The sequence below is a fragment of the Rhamphochromis longiceps genome, linkage group LG16 (assembly GCF_057381845.1).
Source record: "Rhamphochromis longiceps isolate RC_006_pf linkage group LG16, R_longiceps_female_GT1.1, whole genome shotgun sequence".
Lineage (NCBI taxonomy): Eukaryota > Metazoa > Chordata > Actinopteri > Cichliformes > Cichlidae > Rhamphochromis > Rhamphochromis longiceps.
The window spans coordinates 24,709,683-24,729,862 of NC_140572.1; the positions used below are offsets into that span (position 1 = coordinate 24,709,683).

At 41.2% G+C, this 20,180-nt stretch overlaps 1 protein-coding gene across 4 annotated transcripts in view; it reads right to left on the reverse strand.

Annotated features, from left to right (window-relative positions):
* The window catches only part of LOC146651204 (protein TANC1-like), a 116,830-nt gene that overhangs the window by 37,178 nt on the left and 59,472 nt on the right, over window positions 1-20,180 (reverse strand). For all 4 annotated transcript variants that reach the window (XM_085383438.1, XM_085383435.1, XM_085383436.1 and 1 more), the window contains 4 exons: window positions 16,183-16,316; window positions 14,090-14,279; window positions 9,002-9,328; window positions 674-796 (listed from right to left, as the gene is read on the reverse strand). In XM_085383438.1, the coding sequence (XP_085239564.1) occupies window positions 674-796; window positions 9,002-9,328; window positions 14,090-14,279; window positions 16,183-16,316 (774 nt within the window). The remainder of the gene's footprint in view (window positions 1-673; window positions 797-9,001; window positions 9,329-14,089; window positions 14,280-16,182; window positions 16,317-20,180) is intronic.

The window sequence follows — 20,180 nt, forward strand, 5'->3', positions numbered from 1 at the left end:
ATTGTAGGTTCTACCTTACAGTATAAAGTGCCTTGATGCGACTGTTGTTGTGATTTGGCGCTGCATAAATAATACTGAATTGAGTTGAACTGAATCTCCCATAAAATTTATAGAAAAGAATCCAATTGTTTAAGATTGTTGCGTATGTACGAATTCATGTAGAAAAAACCTGCTCAGAACCACTGACCAAATGCTTATGTATCAGCTTCATGTTTGAGACTGAGTGAAAATGAAAGAGGACATTTTCAAAAGGAAGACTAAATAGTCTGAGTATATATCCAGTGATGACTTATTCAGTAATTCATGTTCCCATGAAATATTTAATCTGCAGGATCTCTCAGAGGATTCAAAACACATAACCAGGATAAAAGTTAGCTGGGAAAAAAGGCATGATTTAAAAGCCAAAAAAAGGCTTTTGAGGATAATGTTAATACCCATAAGTGCTGCATTGTTTACATTGCAGTGTTCAAGTATTTGCACAGTTTTGTTGTTGGCTCTGCACTCAGACGTGGTACTTTGGAAACTTCAGAACTACCGTTGGCTGCCTATTAACTTCAGGGTTTTTCAGAGTCATACCACATAACATTATCCTATGTACTGCGATATTTTACACGTTTATTTTACAAATATCTCCCCTGAGTGCCTACAGCAGTAGTATGAATAGCCCAGTCACCTTTAGCGTCCTGAGGGGGCCTTCCTCCTGTATTATGCCAGGGTAGGCGAATGGATGTCCGGAGGGGGGTATTGCGCTGTTCATCAAGAAAGCTCAGGTCTTCAAGCTTTGTGGAACTGGTGGCTGTAGACAAGAGAGAAGACATACACACACACACACAAAGAGTGAAGCTGACAGTCTAGTACCTCCCGAGTACATTTGTCATCACAACTATAAAGAGAAAGACAGAAACACACACTAGAGTAAAACCTTGTGGCACTTATGCCATGTCTGAGGGTGGATGAGTGAGGAAAGAACAAAGCCAGTGCGCTCTGACATTTGCAGGGGCAGTGTGAGCAGCTACCAGCATATACTGTGGCAGGAAGAATAGCAGTATTCTAAAGTCAAGAGCAATATGCACCGATTCTCTTTGATTTGAGCTGACAGCTGGACACGATATAGCAATGAGAGGTCCATCCCCACAAGCACGCCTGCTAGGCTGTACGGAGAGGGCAGATTACCTTTACCTTTCATAAAACTACAACGAGTTATAGAAATGCTTCACCGCGGGTTTGGCACTCATCACTGTCAATCTACAGGACGCACAGGTGTAATCTCAGGACTTTTGTGTACTACAAACTACAATATCTGTAAGTCATTTGACGTGAAATGAAATAATAAAATTAATTAAAACCAGATCACAACTTGAGTTGTTATGGAGTTCAAATCTACTGAGATTTCATTAGGATTTAGCTTCATTTTGAAGCAGAGAGAGAACAAGTCTCAAAGCAGGCAATGATTTCCATCCCCAAACACAGGATATCTCCTGAAACTACTAGTCTACAGATTAAAACCACTTGATGAGCCAGTGATTACAACTCAGCTTTTAATTTGAAGTCTAAGACACGGTCTGTTAACATAATAAAAATGTGCATTAGTGCGGCGAGGCCTCTCCTCCAACTGCTGCTCGTTTTTCAACTATGCTATCGCCGTTGCGATCCACGCTCTCCTGGGCTTAGTGAAGAGCAGAATCAAAGCCTCTCTTCTTCTTCTTTATCAATATCAGCTGGGAAAGACTGTCACTAACGCTCACTTCACTCCCTCACTCGGTCGCTAACTTACTCTCCGGAATGTCCCGCTAATTAAAACCGGTCTGCTGGCAACGGGAACTGAGGAAGCTGCCATCAACGCAACTTTGACTGGAACAGGAGAAGGGCCTGATGTTACTTTTACTGCAGTGCATTGTGCATACACAAACATCTACACTGGATAAAGCTTAAGGAATTGCAAACAAAGAGAAAAGAAAACAATAAAAGCAAACGCGCATGACCTGGAAGACCTTTTGCTGTAAAGCAAATGCCACTTTTCATCAGCTACAACTACTTACATCTAAGACCAAAGCAAGGAAGGATGGTGGGAATTCTCAAAGCCCTCTCTATCTCCCCAGTGACGAGATACTTGGGCAGGCATACAGTCAAGTAGGCAGGGTGTAAACTCACAGCTAAATCTCTGGAGAGTGTTCCCAGTGGACGAGGGCACAAAAGCGATTCCTCCACCCCGGTGCTCCCATGCCGGCACTCTGGCAGCCGAGCCGAGTGCTTGGCTGCTTCCTCTCTAGTGTTCAGTCAGTCACAGCACCCACAGCATTAGGCACTTGCTAAATGAACGCGCTGCCTTCCAACAGAGCATCACCCTCTCTACAATTTTAACACGTATGCGTACATCATCTCTGTCCACATGCTGCACGTACACACACACACATAAATAACTCGGTATGCAAGTAGCAGAGGGGGAAATTGAGAATATTAGAGGAAATATAAACGGAAAACCAAGAGATTCACTTCGCAGTGGTTGATTAAAGTTTGTTATCCAACGGCTGCAGTATTAATCAACAATCCAGACTGCACAGAGATGGGGTTAAAAGAGGGGAATGTGGAAAAAAATGAAGGCGAAAAAGCAGCAGACTCATAAATGAGTGCAACAAAGAGTATCACGTGGATTTTGTGGGAGGTATGGACAAGACTCAAAAGAGAATAAAGAGAAAAATCAGCTTTATGCAACAAATCGCCACTAAATCCTCATGCTGACATAGGAGGGCCGCAAGATGTCAGTCTATTTTCCCCCCTTCCTTCTTTGTTTTGCATGGAATAAAAGAAATAGCACAGTAGAGCTTTATTCAACAGACACGTAATACCGAATTTGACTTGCTAAAGGAGCTGCATAGCTGCATAGACTCCTTGATTCACGTCCGTGGCAGACAGCGCACCCAGCACCATAACTACATTTCTCTTTTGTTGAGTCGTTATCAACATTTTTTCCCAAGGCCAAGATTTCCCACACGATTCCTCCTCATCCCTCAAATCCTCCCCTTCATTTCTTCTCCTCTTTTTACTCCCGAGTTCCCTCCTATTCTTCCTCACCTCTACTCATTGATAAAACATACATATGATACCTTGAAGTCTGCACTTGCAGTCACTTTGAAGCTGCACAAATGTGTCAAGACTGTATTCTGATGAAAATGGGATTCTTTTTTCCTCGGGCAGATCTGCCCTTTGAAAACCCCCTGTTCTGTGTTTCCCATGACAGAACAGAGAAGAGGACTGAGCTCCTTTGCTCTAACCACCCCCACCCTCCCTCCCCAACTTGACTCCCTCTCGCCTCCTTACAAGGTGAATCTACTAAAGAGGAGAAGGGAGTCAAATACTCCCTTCACATATCTTCCTGTTTTTATAGTAGCCAGTTACACTTTACCCATTTTGTGATTTTGTATGAATAAATCAGTTCTTGGCTGTTCTCGGCTTATAGCCAATGCAAATACCCATTTTCCTTTTATTTGGTTTGATTTTGCTGGTATAAACATGCCTTAATAGCTTTTCATGACGAACGTTTGAACATTCAGACACAAATGAGAAAATCTGATCCCTCATATCAATAAACGTTGTTTTATTTGCAAAGAGGCTGATATCAGCACGCACTGATGTTTGGTCCATTTGTCTGCCTATTACTCCTAAGACCCGAACTCTTCCACGGCATGCATTTTTAATTTCTCTTTGATATTTGGTCACATTGGGGCCCGATGAATGTAAAAACAAAGAATTACCAGATTTTCTTTTTAACCTTATTTTTGTTTTTTTTTTGAAAAATAAGAGCCACATATGAGGATATTAGTTTAAAATTTTGAGAGAACAGTAGCAGTATAATGTCCTCATAAGTGGATATCAGGCCCTTGTAGAGCAGAATTGAGTATTTTGGTCTAAATAACCCAAAATGTGATGTGGTAAATATTAAGGGATAATTATTATTGTAATAATTGCATAGCCTTATGCTAAGATCAACAACATTTACTTTAAAAAAAACAAACCACCACTGTAACTGCTCCATAAGCTATTTCATATATATAAATGCCTCTGTGGTTAGCTAACGCTCTGTTCCTTTTAAGATTGGGCATTTGATAAGCCCTAATCTGTCAATGGAGTGCCGAGCACAATTTTAAAAGGGGCTTTCAAACGGATTGATCTGTAACAGATTTTATTTTTCTCCTGCTGTGACAGCTGGACCAAACAATTATCTGAAAAAAGGGCACGTTAGAAGATTTCTCTGTGACCTTTTCATGCTCGAGAAAATGAATGGGCTTTCTTTCCTCTTTTTGTTTTCATTTTAAACTCTGCACTAAACAGATCAATATATACATGAAGCCAGAAGCAGAAGTGACTCCCGTGTCTACCTGGAGACATCGCACACACTGTTGGCATGTCTTTAAACATGATCACACAGCCTAAAACAATACAATAGACCACATGGTCTCAGAAACTACCGGGAAAGACAGCAAATGAGAGCAAATGAGATAAATCAGTGTGAGATTATTAAATTTAAGGGCTACGCCACTTTATGAGTTTGTAATTACTGTGTGACCTTTGCAAACATCTTTAAATCATAGGTTGTATTTATGTGGAAAAGGTTAAGATGATTTTAGTCGTTCTAATAAAACACAAAAGCATTCAGATGTTACCTCATCAGTGTTTTAGTAGACAAACAACATATCCTCGAATTTGCCTGCAGTCCACAGTCTTGGCTCCGTTATCATTCGTGAAGAGAGCCCGGCGCACGAGCTTTGCCAGAGGAATGTATGACTTTGGAGTACAAGCGAGCAATGAGTGCGCCATACCTGACTTTGTCTCAAACCACAAAGCTCTGCTGAATAGCTAAACACCACACAAGCATTGTAGCGCCATTCCTCCGCCACGGTGACCCTCACTCAAATCTCCCTGTCTGAGAAACCTAACCACAAGCAGCTCAGGCTAAGATTTCAAAACCATGGAATTCCAGTGGCCAACACTAATATGGCCCTTTGACTCTGTAAGCCTTTATAGAGGAAAAAAGAAAAAAGCTCAACTCCAATTACTCAAAATTAGGATTCTTATAAACTGAGTATATCACCTCAGAGAGGAGGTGAAATTCCATCAACAACTCTAGTTTATACAGAAGATCTTACAATAGAGGCGACAGATAGATGTAAATAGTGGATTGCAAATAATAAAACAAAGAAAACACCAGAGCATAGAGTTAATTTACAAGTGCTTATTACTAATCCTGATGCTGAAATTTGACATCAAGTTTAATTTACCACAGCACTGCTTTTTGGTTTGATGGAACTATTTGGGGGAAACAGGGCAGACTGGCTTCACTTTCACAGAAACTGATATAGAGAAGTTCACAAAGCACCTGGAAGCCCGGGAAAAAGCTGTTCCCATTTATTTCAGGCTCTTAGTGCATCTTACACCCAATGCACCTGCCACGTTTGTTAGATTTAATGAACAGCTGTTGTAAACATGATTACACGTAGATTATTTCACGTATTAGATCTTTAAATGCAATATTTCGATGCCAGATGAAAATCAGTAACAATTTTAACAACCTTTTAAATCTGCCTCAGCAACAAACAGTTTCCTTTAGGAGGTGGACAGTAATATACAATCCCTAATATAAAGCTCTGCTAAAGACAAATCTAAATGAATTCATGTTGTTCTTGTAACATTTGTGCAATTTGTCACAGGACATGTTGGCACCAAAAAGTGGCGCTCCCACCAAAACCTAGGGACACCCACGCTACATGCAACATCAAGGCAGTGCAAACGACAGTTCTCAGCAATATGCAGACATTCCTTCTACATAATTACGGAGACTTCAAGAGGCCCAGCAATGCATCTGTTGATCGGCATCAGACAGATGGCCAAAATACACTCTGACACTAAGAAAGTGTGACCTTTGTCCAACAACGAGCCATTTTACAAACAACTGTCTGGTGAGTCTTGATTTCTGCTGTGACACTTGAATGCTTAAGGTGAGAATTTAGCTTAAACAACATGAAAGCATTGATCCATTCTTGGTGGTGGTTCTCTGCACTTTTTAGCCTGTTAGTACCAACTGAACATGGTTTTAAATGCCACAGGCCACCTGGGTATTGTTGCTAACCATGTCGATCCCTTGTGTCCAAAGTGTACTCATCTTCTGTCTATAAAAACGAGTTTACAGTACTCACTCTACCTCCACAGTCACCAGATCTCAATCCAATAGAGCACCTTTGGGATGTAGTGAAACAGGAGATTCACATCATGGATGAGCAGCAACTATATCATGCCATAATTTCAATCACTCTGAGGAATGTTTCCAGCACCTTGTCTTTTTGGTGGAGATAATCATAAGATAAAATTAAAAACTAATAGCAATACTGTAGCATGAAGCAATTATGCCCTAAATGAACTCATGATTATTTGTTTGCTTCTGCCTTTAATCTCTGTGCTCCTATTTAATATCTATCAATAAAATAAAGAGAAATTTATAGATTAACCAGACAGCTCATTATCTCAGATGCTGTTTCACAAACACAGGACAAACAATAGTCACCAAGGTTCTGGCACAGAATGAATGCACTAATGATGAATACATATTATGTTTCGCCGTGGTAGCTTCTTTTCTCTCATTGCTTCTTTAGACTCGTTACTTTTTGGGGGTTTTTACCGAATACAATTTCCTTGAACAGAAGTGCCGTCTCTGCTATCCTGTGACCCCAAGAAAGATTTTACACTGTGTGACGAAACCCTGGGAGAGAGCATCAAGGACGCGATGAGACAACTTCATTTATGGCCTGAACCAATCTAAGGTGCGTGTTCTGCCGGTCTCAGAGGGCAACACTGCATAACTATGACATCAGCCCATAAACTCTGGGAGGACAGACAGACACAAGCACACCGGTGCTCACACGCAAACCAACACACATAAACAGCCAAACATTTTCTGGTCTGTTAAGCTTTATGAGCCACTGTGCGCCTGGACCGTCCAGGTTTATGTCACACACAATAATGATGAGATGTAAAAATGGTACGGACTCTTGGAACAATAGAATCATCAGGGAACAACACATCCAACTGTGGGCTGCAGAAAATATCAAAGCAGTGGCCACTGTGTAAAATACATGCGCAAGCTATGAGCTATGGTATGCAAGGAAATATCAGTACCGTGAGCCTACCATGTACTACTCCTTACTTCTTCTATAGCTTGTCCTCATCCCATCTTACTCCATTACTGCCTTCACAAGTTAAATTGCTTACCTGCTTCTAATTGTAAGGGCCTAGAGTGGACATTACACAGTTGCATTTCTCTGGTATGTTGAATAGGAACTGGGACTAGATTTTATCAAAGAGAGAAAACAGTCTAGAAGTAGACACACGGGAACTGTTACTATATTTCATCAAGAATAAACCTAAGGGAGGCAGGAGTCAAGTATCTGAACTTCAAAACATTGGCAGCTGCTACATACAGACTAAAGAGGTAAAGCAAAACAACATATTCAAGGAAGATTCTAGAGGAAAAAGTCTCATGAGGTCTTTTAAACTTTGAGTCGTCTCTGTCTAGGCCAGGTGTTTGACCTGAGTCACTCATGTTTTTATGCTTCTTTTCACAGCTCAGCCCAGGTTGCCCCTGCTGTGATTTTCCCTCACTGGCAGAATTGTCTGCTTTCAAAATTCAATGTAACAAACATTTCATCTGTGCTCTAAACTGTTTGTCTTTTCTTCTCTTTCTGTTTGCTCCTTTGAGTTGGACTCTAATGTAGTCTCACTCTTTTGTTTCTACAGCCTTACAGTTAACATACCACTCTGGTCCGTCAACGTTTATTCAAGTGTACATTCATTCTATCAACAAGCATGGGCAGCCCTGCTAATTATGGAGTAAAATCATTAGCATAAGCTTGCATTAACATTTGAGCCATAAAATATACTCCTGATTAGTTCAAGATTCACTTACGTGTCAAAATACAGATGCACCGAGTCTATGTCCATGCGGAACATGTACACGGCGGTGCAGGCAAATAGTCGCAATCAAACTTATAGCTACATGCTAATATGTTGCTAGTGTGAAGTATGTCAGGGAAAGCTGGGTATAATTCTTTGTGCCTCTTTGCAATAGCAGAGCACTTTATTTTCAACTAAGTGTGAGAAGATCTTGCAACTTACTTGAGGGAAAGTTTGATCATGTCTTTTGTAATAAAAAATAATATTTTGCATTTGAAAGGTAATTTTTGGGGGGGGGGGGTCCTGCGCATCTCTAGTCAAACCTGTCCAGGGCGTACCCCACTAGGATAAACTGCAGGCAACGCCTCCAACCCTGAATGGGATAAGGAGTAAAGAAGGGAGGTGGGTGAGTGAGTGGATGATAAAAGCTGTACATGACTCATACTGTCAGCTTAGCTACAAACTGCATTTAGGCAAAATTATATATAGGAAAATGCTAAACGTACTGCTGTTTGATTCACCAAAAATAGGCCGAGGTCAAAAGCAATAAGGTATGAGGAGACCTGGGAATAGTATGGGTGAAAAGACATAAGGGAAAAGGGGGTGAAGGGGGAAATATCAACAACTGTGACAGCTGTGTGGATATGGTAAGCTGAACCACAACAGGGAGGCTCCAGGGCAGGAATGCAGAACAGATCAGCCAGACCGGAGCGTGTGCTTAGGTTTGACATGGCGAGGCAGTGGCGAGCCACACCACACAGCAGCTGTCTAATCCCAAACTTCTGCCTTGATACTCCTGTTCTGAAAAGCACAGTCCGTTCTTTGAACTATTGACTTCTTATTTCTTCTAAACCTACTACAGATGCTCTCACTCTTCGGTGTCTGTCACTCGCTTGGATTAAACTGACATGCCACATGTCAGCCTCTGGCACAGGTCGTATCTCACGGTTACGATCTTGACAGGCAACACAATGCAGTCACAGATGAAAAGTATACAGAGCATTTCCTGTATACTTCTTGAACTCCAGATGTCAAGACCTCAAAAACCAAGGAGTCTTACCTGCTACAGAGTTTGGCCTCGGCATCATGAGGGAAGCTGATGTCTGTGGCGGGTACGCAATGGGTCCCTCAGGTGAGTGACTCGGAGGGTGTGGTGGCCCTGGAGCACCCGCAGATATGTTAGGGTGCTGCTGGTCTGTCCTGGATGGGGTGTCTGCAGGTGTTGCTGTGGCACTGCTGGAGTCTTCTTCGGCCACAGGAGAGCAGGTGTCCGCCCGCACGCTCTGTGCCAGGCCATGGCGACCGCTGCCTCTTAGGCTGCCATCTTTACTCCACTCCAGGCTGGAGCCGCTGCGGTCATCATTCTCTGAAGAACTAGTGATGGTGGCTGAGAGCAGATTTAAATTTAAAAAAAAAAAAAGAGAGAGAGAGAGAGAGAAGGGATTTTCAGCAAGTGAGGGAGGTGAAATGAGGGGAAGAGGCACAAGATATATCTGAGTAATGGTCTTTATGTGCGATGAACATTTATCCGTCTTAATCTCTAGTGAGACACCGAGCTGTAATGGAACTTTCAGCTTTGAGTGGCTTGGTGGTTTTGCTGATTGCCCTATCAACAGTTCTCAGAAGCTCATTTTATATTTACAGCGATCGTCTTCCTATACTCGTGAAACTCGGAAAGTAATATTGCACAGATTTATAGAACGTAATGTATTGTTATTGTTAAGAATCAGCGTTTGAATGATTTGGAATCATCCAGTGCAAACAGCAACTGCAACAACTAGTCGGAGGGGAAAATGCAAAAGAGCAGGAATAACAATATAAAACCAAACATGGACATTTTTTTTTTTACCCCTTCAGTTTAGACAGGTGTCTCTTCTAGAAGAAGAACTCCTTTAATCTCCCCTCGAGCCAACACAGCGACCTACCACAATCTTAAAAGCAAAGGAAAGGACTAACTCTCCATGATGACAGGCAGCTGGATACAGGAACATCAGCACTGTTAGTGGACTGGAGCCGGCCAGCCAGCTGGCCATGTTTGCATCACACACTACTAATCTGGATTTCATAATGGCGCAGCACGTTGCATCACCACTAATATTAATACAACAAACACATCTTGGACCCTGTGATTCCTGCGCTGGTTTCCTGGACAAACATGAAGTCCTCTCATGGCAGCAGTCACGATAAACCCTGCTCGGACCACGGCATTAAAAGTCATCGTGATCTGACTGGCTAAACTACAGGACCTTGCTAAGAAGAATATGTAATTATTTATTCAAGCTTAGTGAAAATTTGAATTTTTATTTTATAAACAACTACATGCAGTCAAGTCCAGGCCCCTCGTGAAGGACCTTCTGAGGGAGCTGTTTTGTAAATGTTAAGACATTGCAAAGTCTCACTAATTCCATCAAGGAGCTTTTAATGCAAAACATAGCCAAATTAATGTGCTTCTGAAATCAGAGTCAAAGTGAAACTTCAAAGAACAGAGAACATTAATCACAGGCATCAGTCTGACTTGTGGACGCACTGTGACTTTGTTCTTTCTTTTCCTTCCTGCACAATTTTATTAAGGAGTGTGGGTGGGATGTTGTAGACCAGTGGTACTTTACACCCCCTTCCCAAAAACACTCCACCCGCCCACTCAAGTACATAGCAGACTAGCATGCCATAGTCACCGATGTAACAATTTAATTTAACATCGCTCTGCTGCAGATTTAAAAGCCCTCTGCTGCAGATACAGCTCAAGAATCTGCTGTTAGCAGTGAAGCAGCCAGTCAGTCACAGCTTCAAAGGATAGCTAAACACAGCTAATTAGACTCGAAAATTACATGCACATGGCATTTCATAGTTTGTAATGGGTGTACAATAAAGGGGTCGTAGAATTAGGGATCAAGAAAGGAAAACAAGCTGACCATAGTTATAGCACATGCTGCATTTCTGCAAAACTGTGTTCTGTCCGTTTCAAAGTTCAGGTGTTTGATAGTTGCTCATAACGTCTTCATTACTGACAGATTTTGATGCACAACTAGTGTTACTTTCTGCATGTCTGTGTGGGTCTGTGGGTTTGAGCAGCTAATGCACCCTCCCAGCAATCTGTCTGTGACCACAGCAAAGAGCTGAGAGAGACGGAGGCACCGATTTCCATTAAGAACTGGGTTTTATGCAGCATGACTTTACTTCATACCAGCTTGTTTCGCTAACTTTCCTGAAACCTGCTTACTGAAGTTAACAACCACACTTGCAGAGATGGCATTCTCTCACAAAACTCATTTTGAGTTAACTAAAGTAACGTAATTGCGTGCAACTGACAGCAACACATTTGGCACCAGTGCACATCTTATCCTGGGTGGTGTCAAAGCTGCAAGCTGGAAGATACTATATCGCAGCTTACATAAATTATTCAGCACGTTAGCAATGATATTGCTTTGGGGGGCAGAATGACTGAATCATGGTAATCATTTATGTCAACTCTGGAGTATTGGAAATCCAAATTGTTGTGTTGGATCTTGCTTTGGCATGCATTACTTTCTCCTGCATAACTATAATTTTCATCAGCAAGTCCGATATTCTTATTAGTTCAAGAATATCAGACAAACATAAGGGCAAGGGAAAAGTTTAAAATCTGGCACCCTGTCCTCTAGTCTAGGAGTGCAGTCAGGGGGAAAAAAAAAAAAAAAGGGGGGGGGGGGGGGGGGGTTCAACAGTGGATAAATACAGCATCATAGAGTTACAATTTGCTATTCATTCCTCACTCAGAATGGAATCCCAGCATTTTTATAGGCACTGGAGGCTTTGTGAGTAGAAACGGCAGTTGAATTAATGCATCAATAGACTATGCCATCTTCCTGTCAGCTTGAGTAAATCCCCTGGCGTCTTTTAGGGCTATTACTACAGATGCAGCACAACGTCACACTGTGGCAACTGTCACCTTAACGCCGTCTCATGCCGATACAGCTCTGTCTAAACCCAATGACGTACATGGGGAAGGATGAATATAATGTGACACAGATGGTATTCGATCCCAAAAGGTTTCACACAACGAGTAGTGACTGACACTGCACAGGTGTGTTTTCTTTGTTCTAACTCATAGTGCAGATGAAGCAAGTCAGATTGCAAATTAAAATTAGAAGAGCTTCACAGGAAGTGATTAGTGATTATAAGCAATGCTGCAAAGGGGACTGGGTGTCCATGCTAAAGTGCAAACTAATAGACTACTAAGGAATCAGCAGAGCTGTTGGTATTATTAATGTTCTCATCAAACCCAGAAACCAGTGCAGGCACTGGTAAGCTACAAGTGATAAATTGGAGGCTGGTGTTACATTTTTGTCATTGCTATGAGCTGTGCTACTAGTGCATCTCGCACCAAGCTGCTCAGTCATGCAGGACACATGGTTGAAAGGGTGAGGTGGGGACTAATTTGCACAGGTCCATGCAAACTAAATGAGGAGGCAATGGTGAGGCCATATTTCTGAGCTATGCACAAAAGAAATTATTTTCACTGAAAATTTCTTTTTTAGATTTATCTAATTTGGATTAAAAGAGATGATGTGAAAAGTAACAGTTTAATCAAAGACCATTCATTTAAATGAAATTTAAGTGCCACCTACTTCCACCTCTGACCTGTGTATAGCTGCTAGATTATGAACAAAGTAAGACATTTTTAAATGCATACAGCGCAACCCTGAACTTCTGTACACATTACCCCGTAAAGAGTATTCAAATATCCTTCAAAGTCGACATTAAATGTTGTTTAATCTGTCAGATCCTTAGTACAAAGTACAAATGGACCGATCAACTGGCCAGGGATCGGAATCAGACGATATTCAACTTCTCGACATGGAGTAGTGACTGGCTGATCAGCTTCCAGTATGTCTGATTACAAGCCAGCTAGTTTCATATATGTGCACAGTGCCACAGACATATAGGCACACACACTCACAGACACACACTAACCTGTTGTTAGAGGCAAACCGCCTCACTGTGTTTCCAACATCAAACTCCACAGACCCTTAAATCACCCTCACCCAGCTGAACATTGAATATTTTAAAGAAGGTAAGGAAGAAGAAGATGTTGTTAAAGTTAAAGCTATCCAGAGCTCATAGCCAGCCCCAAGCCAGCAGCCTTGGTATGAGTAAAGATCAACACAAAAGAAAAATTCCAGAGATGAGTAAAAAAAAAAAAAAAAAGCGAGAGAGAGAAAGGATCAATGCCCTGTGATCTGGTGAAGTTCCTGACATTTGTTTTGGTATATGAATCTGTTGTACCTGCTTTATTTGTAAAGGTAAAATATGTCAGGCAGTGTGGATGCACAGCAACTCATCATTAGGCAATTCTTTGAACTTGTTTCCAATAGACACATCATGCTCATCTGATCTGATCTTCTTTTGCTTCCTTAAAAAACCAGTCATCTTTAATAACTACAATGGTGTTACATCTTTAGCTGGCATACACATTTTGGAGCAACATTATATTAATTTGCACATTAGTGCAGCCAGGCATCAGTGCAATACCACTTATGCAAACATTGCTTCACAGATCAGCATCAGGTCAAAACTCTACAGGCCACCTTTGAGGACCTGAGCTGTGTCAGTAGGTAGAAATGGCAAACGCCCACAGGCAGCAGTCTTTTAAAAAGAAAGTTCACATTAAACTTTTTTAAAAAGAATTCAGTGAATCATCTCAAACTAAACAATGAAAGAAACAAGTAATTCAATCAACTTGAACAAGATGCCACTGCTCCACGAGAAGGGGAAAAGTTAGCTGTGGTAATGCGACTGCAGGATAAACTGCACGAGGGGTTCTTTTCAAACAAGCAGCTTAGAAATGATTGACTGGATCTACTAATGGCTTGTTACCCATTGTTCACTACAGAGCACAGAAACATGGACATTCAGCATTTTCGCCACTGACGACACAAACAGCTAATCTAAAGTCTAAAAATCCCAAGATGATAGAAAAATCAAAAATGCAAAAATGAGACTTAGATTTTACTTGAATAAAATCTAATTAGTTTAAATAAACTGAATTATATTTCTAGATGACATGTATGGCATGCATTGTTATTAAAAACTAAACCTTTTTCTTGTACCATAAAAGTTGCAATCTGAGAATAATGTGGGAGCTATTAAACAGGCTTTTCTTCCTCACCTATGATCCCACTGTCCTTGCTCTCTAGCGTGGAACTGGGGCTGGTGATGGTCCCACAGGGGCTGGAGCGGCTGAGTGGGGGACGGCTCGCGGTGCTGTTTAGGGTGGAACATGGGCTGTCAGTGCTGGGAGACGCCGTGCTGCTTGTTAGTGTGGAGCAGGGGCTGATGCCCTGGCTAGTCAGAGAGCACTGCGGAGAAGAGAGATGAAAAAAGGGGGTTAAGGTACACCAAGAATGTACTTTACTAATCAAATATGTCAATGGAGAATGAAGTCAGCTGGCAACAAGTTCACATTTTTTTGTAGCCCGAACAAGAAAAGACAAGAAAAAAAAAAGCAACAAAAAATAATTTTCCAACCTTATTTGGAAGGAGTATTGAGAAAAATCACTGTCTACTTTGACCTGGATCATGTGAAAGCAATGCAAAAAATTCCTTTGCAAATAAACAAGCGCTTTACATGCGAGCATGACACACAAGCCGAAGGCCATAAGCACTATAAATGGAGCAAGGCTTAAAAATTACACACTCATATGTCTAGAGGAACCAAAATAAGTCTGAAGAGTATTTCACAAGGGAAGTAGTCTTTAGTTTGTGTGACCACAATAGACACCCTTTTTTTTTTTTTTTAGGTCATCCAGCCTGTCTGACAACCATACAACAGCTAAATCTTTGTCTGAGATAACCGACAACCGTAGAAATCCAAATTAAAGCTGGTTTGTCCAGTTTCCCCATCTTCCTTTAACTGGATCCAAACACAATACAGTGTAGCTTATCATTGCCCCAATGAGATGCAAAGCAACACCTTCCAACAACTGATTATGACTTTGTAGGTTTTAAAGCAAGTTTTGCCCTAGTCTCACAACAAAATTACGAAAACTGAACTTTTCTCACCACAGGCCCATTTATTTAGCATACAAAAGCACTGACTTTACAATTGAAAACACACAAAAGATGGTCCCTAATACAGCTTAGTAGCGCTCCAAAGATTGTTGGGTTCTAAGCCAAATCAGAGAAATAATTACATGCAGACATTTTATCATTCACTGCATGAATAAAACACTCCTACTGTTGTGAGAACTGCTCGAATTAAATAATAAAATTCAATTTGGTTTATTCCCCATGTAGAATAAACTAAACCCTTTTTTGGAGATTTATTTGTTGCCTGGGGGGGGTGGGGTGGCTTTCAGGTATAGTTGGTTTCACAAGCATAATATACTGCTAGTAGACTGTTATACTACTCACAGTTATGTTACTGTCATGCTACTGCAAGTAGGTGCAAATAACATGTGTATTTCCCCAACTAGGGTTGTCACAATATTTATACACAACACAATTATTGTGGCCAAAAATATTTACTATAATAGAATTTTCCTGATATCTGTTGACAGCAGAATAATGCTATTGGTCAAATTCACAACTAACTCTTTATTTTTACATCCCAACTACTGAACACAATTCATGAAATGCTTTCTAAGTCTTTGCATTCCTAGAATTGCTACTTCAGTGTCAAAAACAGTCCAAGGCACGAGATGAAAACCTAACGTGGTGGGTTCTGCTCTTCACACAGCCCAGCTTAATTAGTAAAGCCAAACAAACTGAGGCTCAGACCTAACACAACTCTATTTCTGTACCCGGACTCAGACACTCTTGTTACACACTCAAGAGCCCCTGGAATAGCACTCAAGTTACTGGGAGACTAGCATGCCGCGCTGAAAAGCATGCACAGGAATAAAATCACATGCAGCCAATTTTGAATAGGCAGTTACTTTTCTTCAGGACAGATTGAACAGTTCAAACAAAACAGTGTGACAGTTACCGTTGCTTGAGGTCCCAAGAAAACAAGTTCCAGAGGTGCCTCTTAAAACCCCGTCCATAACGAACACGGGGAAAAAAAAAAAAATCAAGCTGCAAAAAAATTTAAAAAAAAAGAGGAAAAGAAAAAAAATCCATTCAAGTGAAACACTGTCACAACTAGCTTCTCCCCTTGTGCTTTCTCTCTGTCCTCTATCTCTCTGTGTGTGCTGCAGCGATGGCAGCAGCTGCTGTTGGTAGTGCGGTGAGGAGCTGGAGGGGAGGGAGAAAATGAAATACCTTCTTTTCATTCTTGTCGTCCATAGGTATGCGTGCCGTACCCGGGATCCCTTCTCCCAGTAAAAAGCCCAGTCTTGTCATCAGTTCCTGAGTGGCAGGGGAGGAGGAGCTTGGCTGTTTCTCCGCTTGCAGATCTACAGATATGAGAGAGAGAGGGAGAGAGAGAGAGAGAGAGAAAGAGAGAGAGAGAGAGAAATGCTTAACACTAGCAGGCAGATTCCCTCTCTACACTGGATGCCCCACACAAGGCCACGCTGCTGGCCCTGCCCTCCTCAACACTGCTCTGAAATGCTATGCTGCACTCTCCCAGCTGCTGCTGATGTGGTGCAGACCCAGAGAAGGTGAGGAAAGAGAGCAAGAGTGCGAGAAAGAGAGGAAAGAGAGAGTGAGCGTGTGCGGCCACGGCTGGTGTGTGAGTGTTCTAAAAGAAAGTGAATACATGTGAATATCCAGCATTGTAAGAAAGCAGAGACTGGGTGTGAGTGAGTGAGTGAGTGAGTGAGTGAGTACGCGCCCTACAACATGCCTCGAGCGCCAATTCCAGGGCTTTCGGGTTGTTTACAGCTCTCACTTATAGAGCCTCTGAATATCAATGAGTGGACCTCTGCTTCCTGCAACACAACTTGAACTGTCTGTGGTCTTCATTCTCAAGCCTTAAAATTACTTTAGATTGCAATTTCAAGCTTGGGATGCCATCAACAAGGAAGAGACAACTTGTAATCACCTTTCTGTTTACACAAACAGACCTTTTTTTTTACATATTAAACCAAAAACCAGGCAGATAAATAATAACAGTATATGCAAAATACTGGGTTTATCGTCTAAAATCCATTGTGGATAGCAACTCAAATGTGGATGTTGCAATCTAGTGATGTCAAAAAGGCAAGCATACACTGATGATGAAGATGTCGGGAGAAAGAGTGAGAATGTCCGAGATACAAAAAGCTTATTATTCATCTCTCTGGCAGCACCTCTTTCTCCTCCTCTACTTCATTTTCTCCTTTACCTCCATTCTTCCGCAGCTATTAATAATGTTGACCGTGAATCTGATTAAACACAAACAAGTCCTGTGGCATAATGTGCTGCCAAGCCCGAGTCAAGTCAAAATCAGACCACCAGACAAACACCATTGGCATGCAAATAGCATACAAATGCCAATACACAGATAATGCATTACCTGTTAAAGTAAATAAATTGTCATAATAGCCAGTCTTGCAATCAAAAGGTCATACAGTTCTCCAACCTGGTGAAATTACTGGGTCATGCAACCCAAAATAAAACTGGAAAAAGGCCTAATCAGTGAAGTGTGGGGCTGGCAATAAACGCCCTAAATTCAATCTCTCTCTATCTCGTTTGAAGTTCAAGCACTGAGCCTTATAAACAGTCACACAATCCTGAAGTCATACCCACTACATACTTAACTAGAGGAACTCTTTACTGCTTAGTCGATCGATAGAAAAATAATCAGCTCCTTCAGTGAGCGTTCATTGTTTTCCTAAAAACTCAATGATGTCATGATCCTGCTTCACCTCAGTGAAACAAAATAAGTTTCCTGAAGAAATGAACCCAAATTCTGCAAATTTGCGACAGTTTTCACTGTTCTTGACATGTTAAACAATTCACTTTTTTCTTTTTAAATCATCAGTAGATTAATCAATAAAGTAAGTAATGACTACTTCTAATTCATTAGCTGGATTGGCTTTTTATCATTGAGAAGAGGCTAACCTTTTACTCCAGACATGCAAAGCGTGCCCAATTAAGGAAAATGCACAAACCGCAGCAACAGATCGAATACAGATTTAATAAACGCTAAAGTTTCTTGAATTTCCCTGGAAATGTAATCATAATTAAAATGCAAGCAGCTGGTGTTACTGTAACTACAAGAAGGATTTAGTCAAAGAACACCCCATGCCAGCAATTTATCAAAGGCTTCGGTACGAAACCGAATTAGCCCTTATGGCCTGGCACTTTAGTCGCGTGCCTGCCTCCTTCAGCCAAGAACAAAACGTGTTAAACAAGATATATATGCATCGCAAGTACTGCCAGACGAGTTCATACAGTATCCATAACTTTAGGCTGTGCAGAAGATTTATGTTACCCCCCTTGACACATCTGCCCACCGGGTTGTCTTTTTTAAAGTGTATCTTTTATGCATTTATTTATTTTATTATACATTTATTTATTGGCACTGCCTTCAGGAGAAGTTGCTCTGTCCTTTAGAACTACTTTGAATTTAGAAAAACTTAAACATTCTACAAGCCTTAAAATAAATAAATAAATGAATATAAATAAAAATTCTCTTATCCCACAAGCCTACAAGTTCTATACTGAATAAATTCAAGCTTTTGTCCACATAGTAGCAGACAAAGAATGCTAACCTAATGCGTGCTGTACTCGCATCACCCCATCTCCATTGCAAATGCCATGAAGTGGGAACGCTATGCATTGAAAATCCATTGTTAATAGGGAATGTCACCCAGCTCATTTAAATGCTCGAGGGGAGCCTTTTACAATCGCTCAGGCAAAGACGCAGCTCAGTCCTGAATGCACATCGCAATGATTATATAAGTCAATTCTGAGCCTTCACCCAGCAATATTATCAAGTGTAAAGAAAATAACATACAAGATCATTTCCCACATCCACAATTCAACTTGATAACCCCACTCTGAACGGGTATCATCAATGCTGAGAGCCTGTTGTGGTCGAATAATTTCAAGCATGCATCCACATATTGTATGCGCTTCATCAACTTTTAGTAGATGGTTACTAGGGGTGCAACGATACACAAAATTCACGGTTCGGTTCGGTTCGATACTTTGGTGTCACGGTTCGATATTTTTTCGATACAAAAAAAAATGTTCATGCCTTTTTAATTTGTCATTTATTAAAATTATAAATATATATTTTAACACAAAAGTACAGTTTTTAAATTTAACCCTAACCCTTGTGCGTGTTGTTTTTTAGCTCGTCATATTGCAGCCACAGAAATTCTTTTGTCCATGAAACCATAAAGCTGCACTTTCTTTTTGCCTTATAGTCTGATTTGTCATAACTTCTCCGTTTTGTGGTAAGCTTTTCTTTGGCTGTCACTTCTTCACCCTGACCTGTCTTATTTGGCTCAGCAGAACTAAAATATATATCTGTCTGTGAAGGTTCTCAATCATCCAGGTCATCGTAGTGAAATATATATCCTGCCGCACTCACATAAGCTCAGCGATTCTCTGCGCGATCAACCTCTCACATGTTTAAGCTGCGGGAGATTTCACTTGTCATGTTTGCATAGTAAGCTAACAATTAATAAGACGATGTCAGAGGAATTGGTGCACAAATTATCATCACTCACAGATCAGTGCTGTCGCTCTCTATACACAGTTCGCGCGATTGCAAAGTGAAAGCAAAAAAACAAGCGCAAATTCAAACACGATTTCAATATGTCACATATTGACAGTGGCTCACCCAATGACATAATTACCCAGCTACATTTCTGAAAGAATGCAAAAGCATTGACATATATTTTTCCTTCCTACAATAGCCCGACAGGCAGGGCAGAGATAGCCCCGGGACGTCGGGCTAGCGATATTGCGAGCCCTGTATCTGATTGAGGAATCACTCATCTTTGGAAAAGAGAGTTTATTACAGAGAAATGTCTCTTTCCAAAATAAAAGCTATACTATCCGCTTCTTCTGGGCTATATTCTCAGCAGCATATTAAACATATCAGGTCTCCATAAGGAGAATCCTGTGCTAACAGCTATCTAAATGACTCGGCTAAAGTTTGTAGCATGCATGCTTGTTGTTTTTGTCTTTGCACTAGGATGATGTCTGTGTAAATGTGCAGTCATATTCGTTGTGTTCCCACTAGTGCTTTCAGGTTAATCTCAGGTTGGGGCAGGGATAGCTCAGTAGGTAAAGTGGTCGCCCCATGATCGGAAGGTCGGCGGTTCGAATCCACTTAACGGCTACCCTGAGGTACCCCTGAGCAAGGTACCGTCCCTACA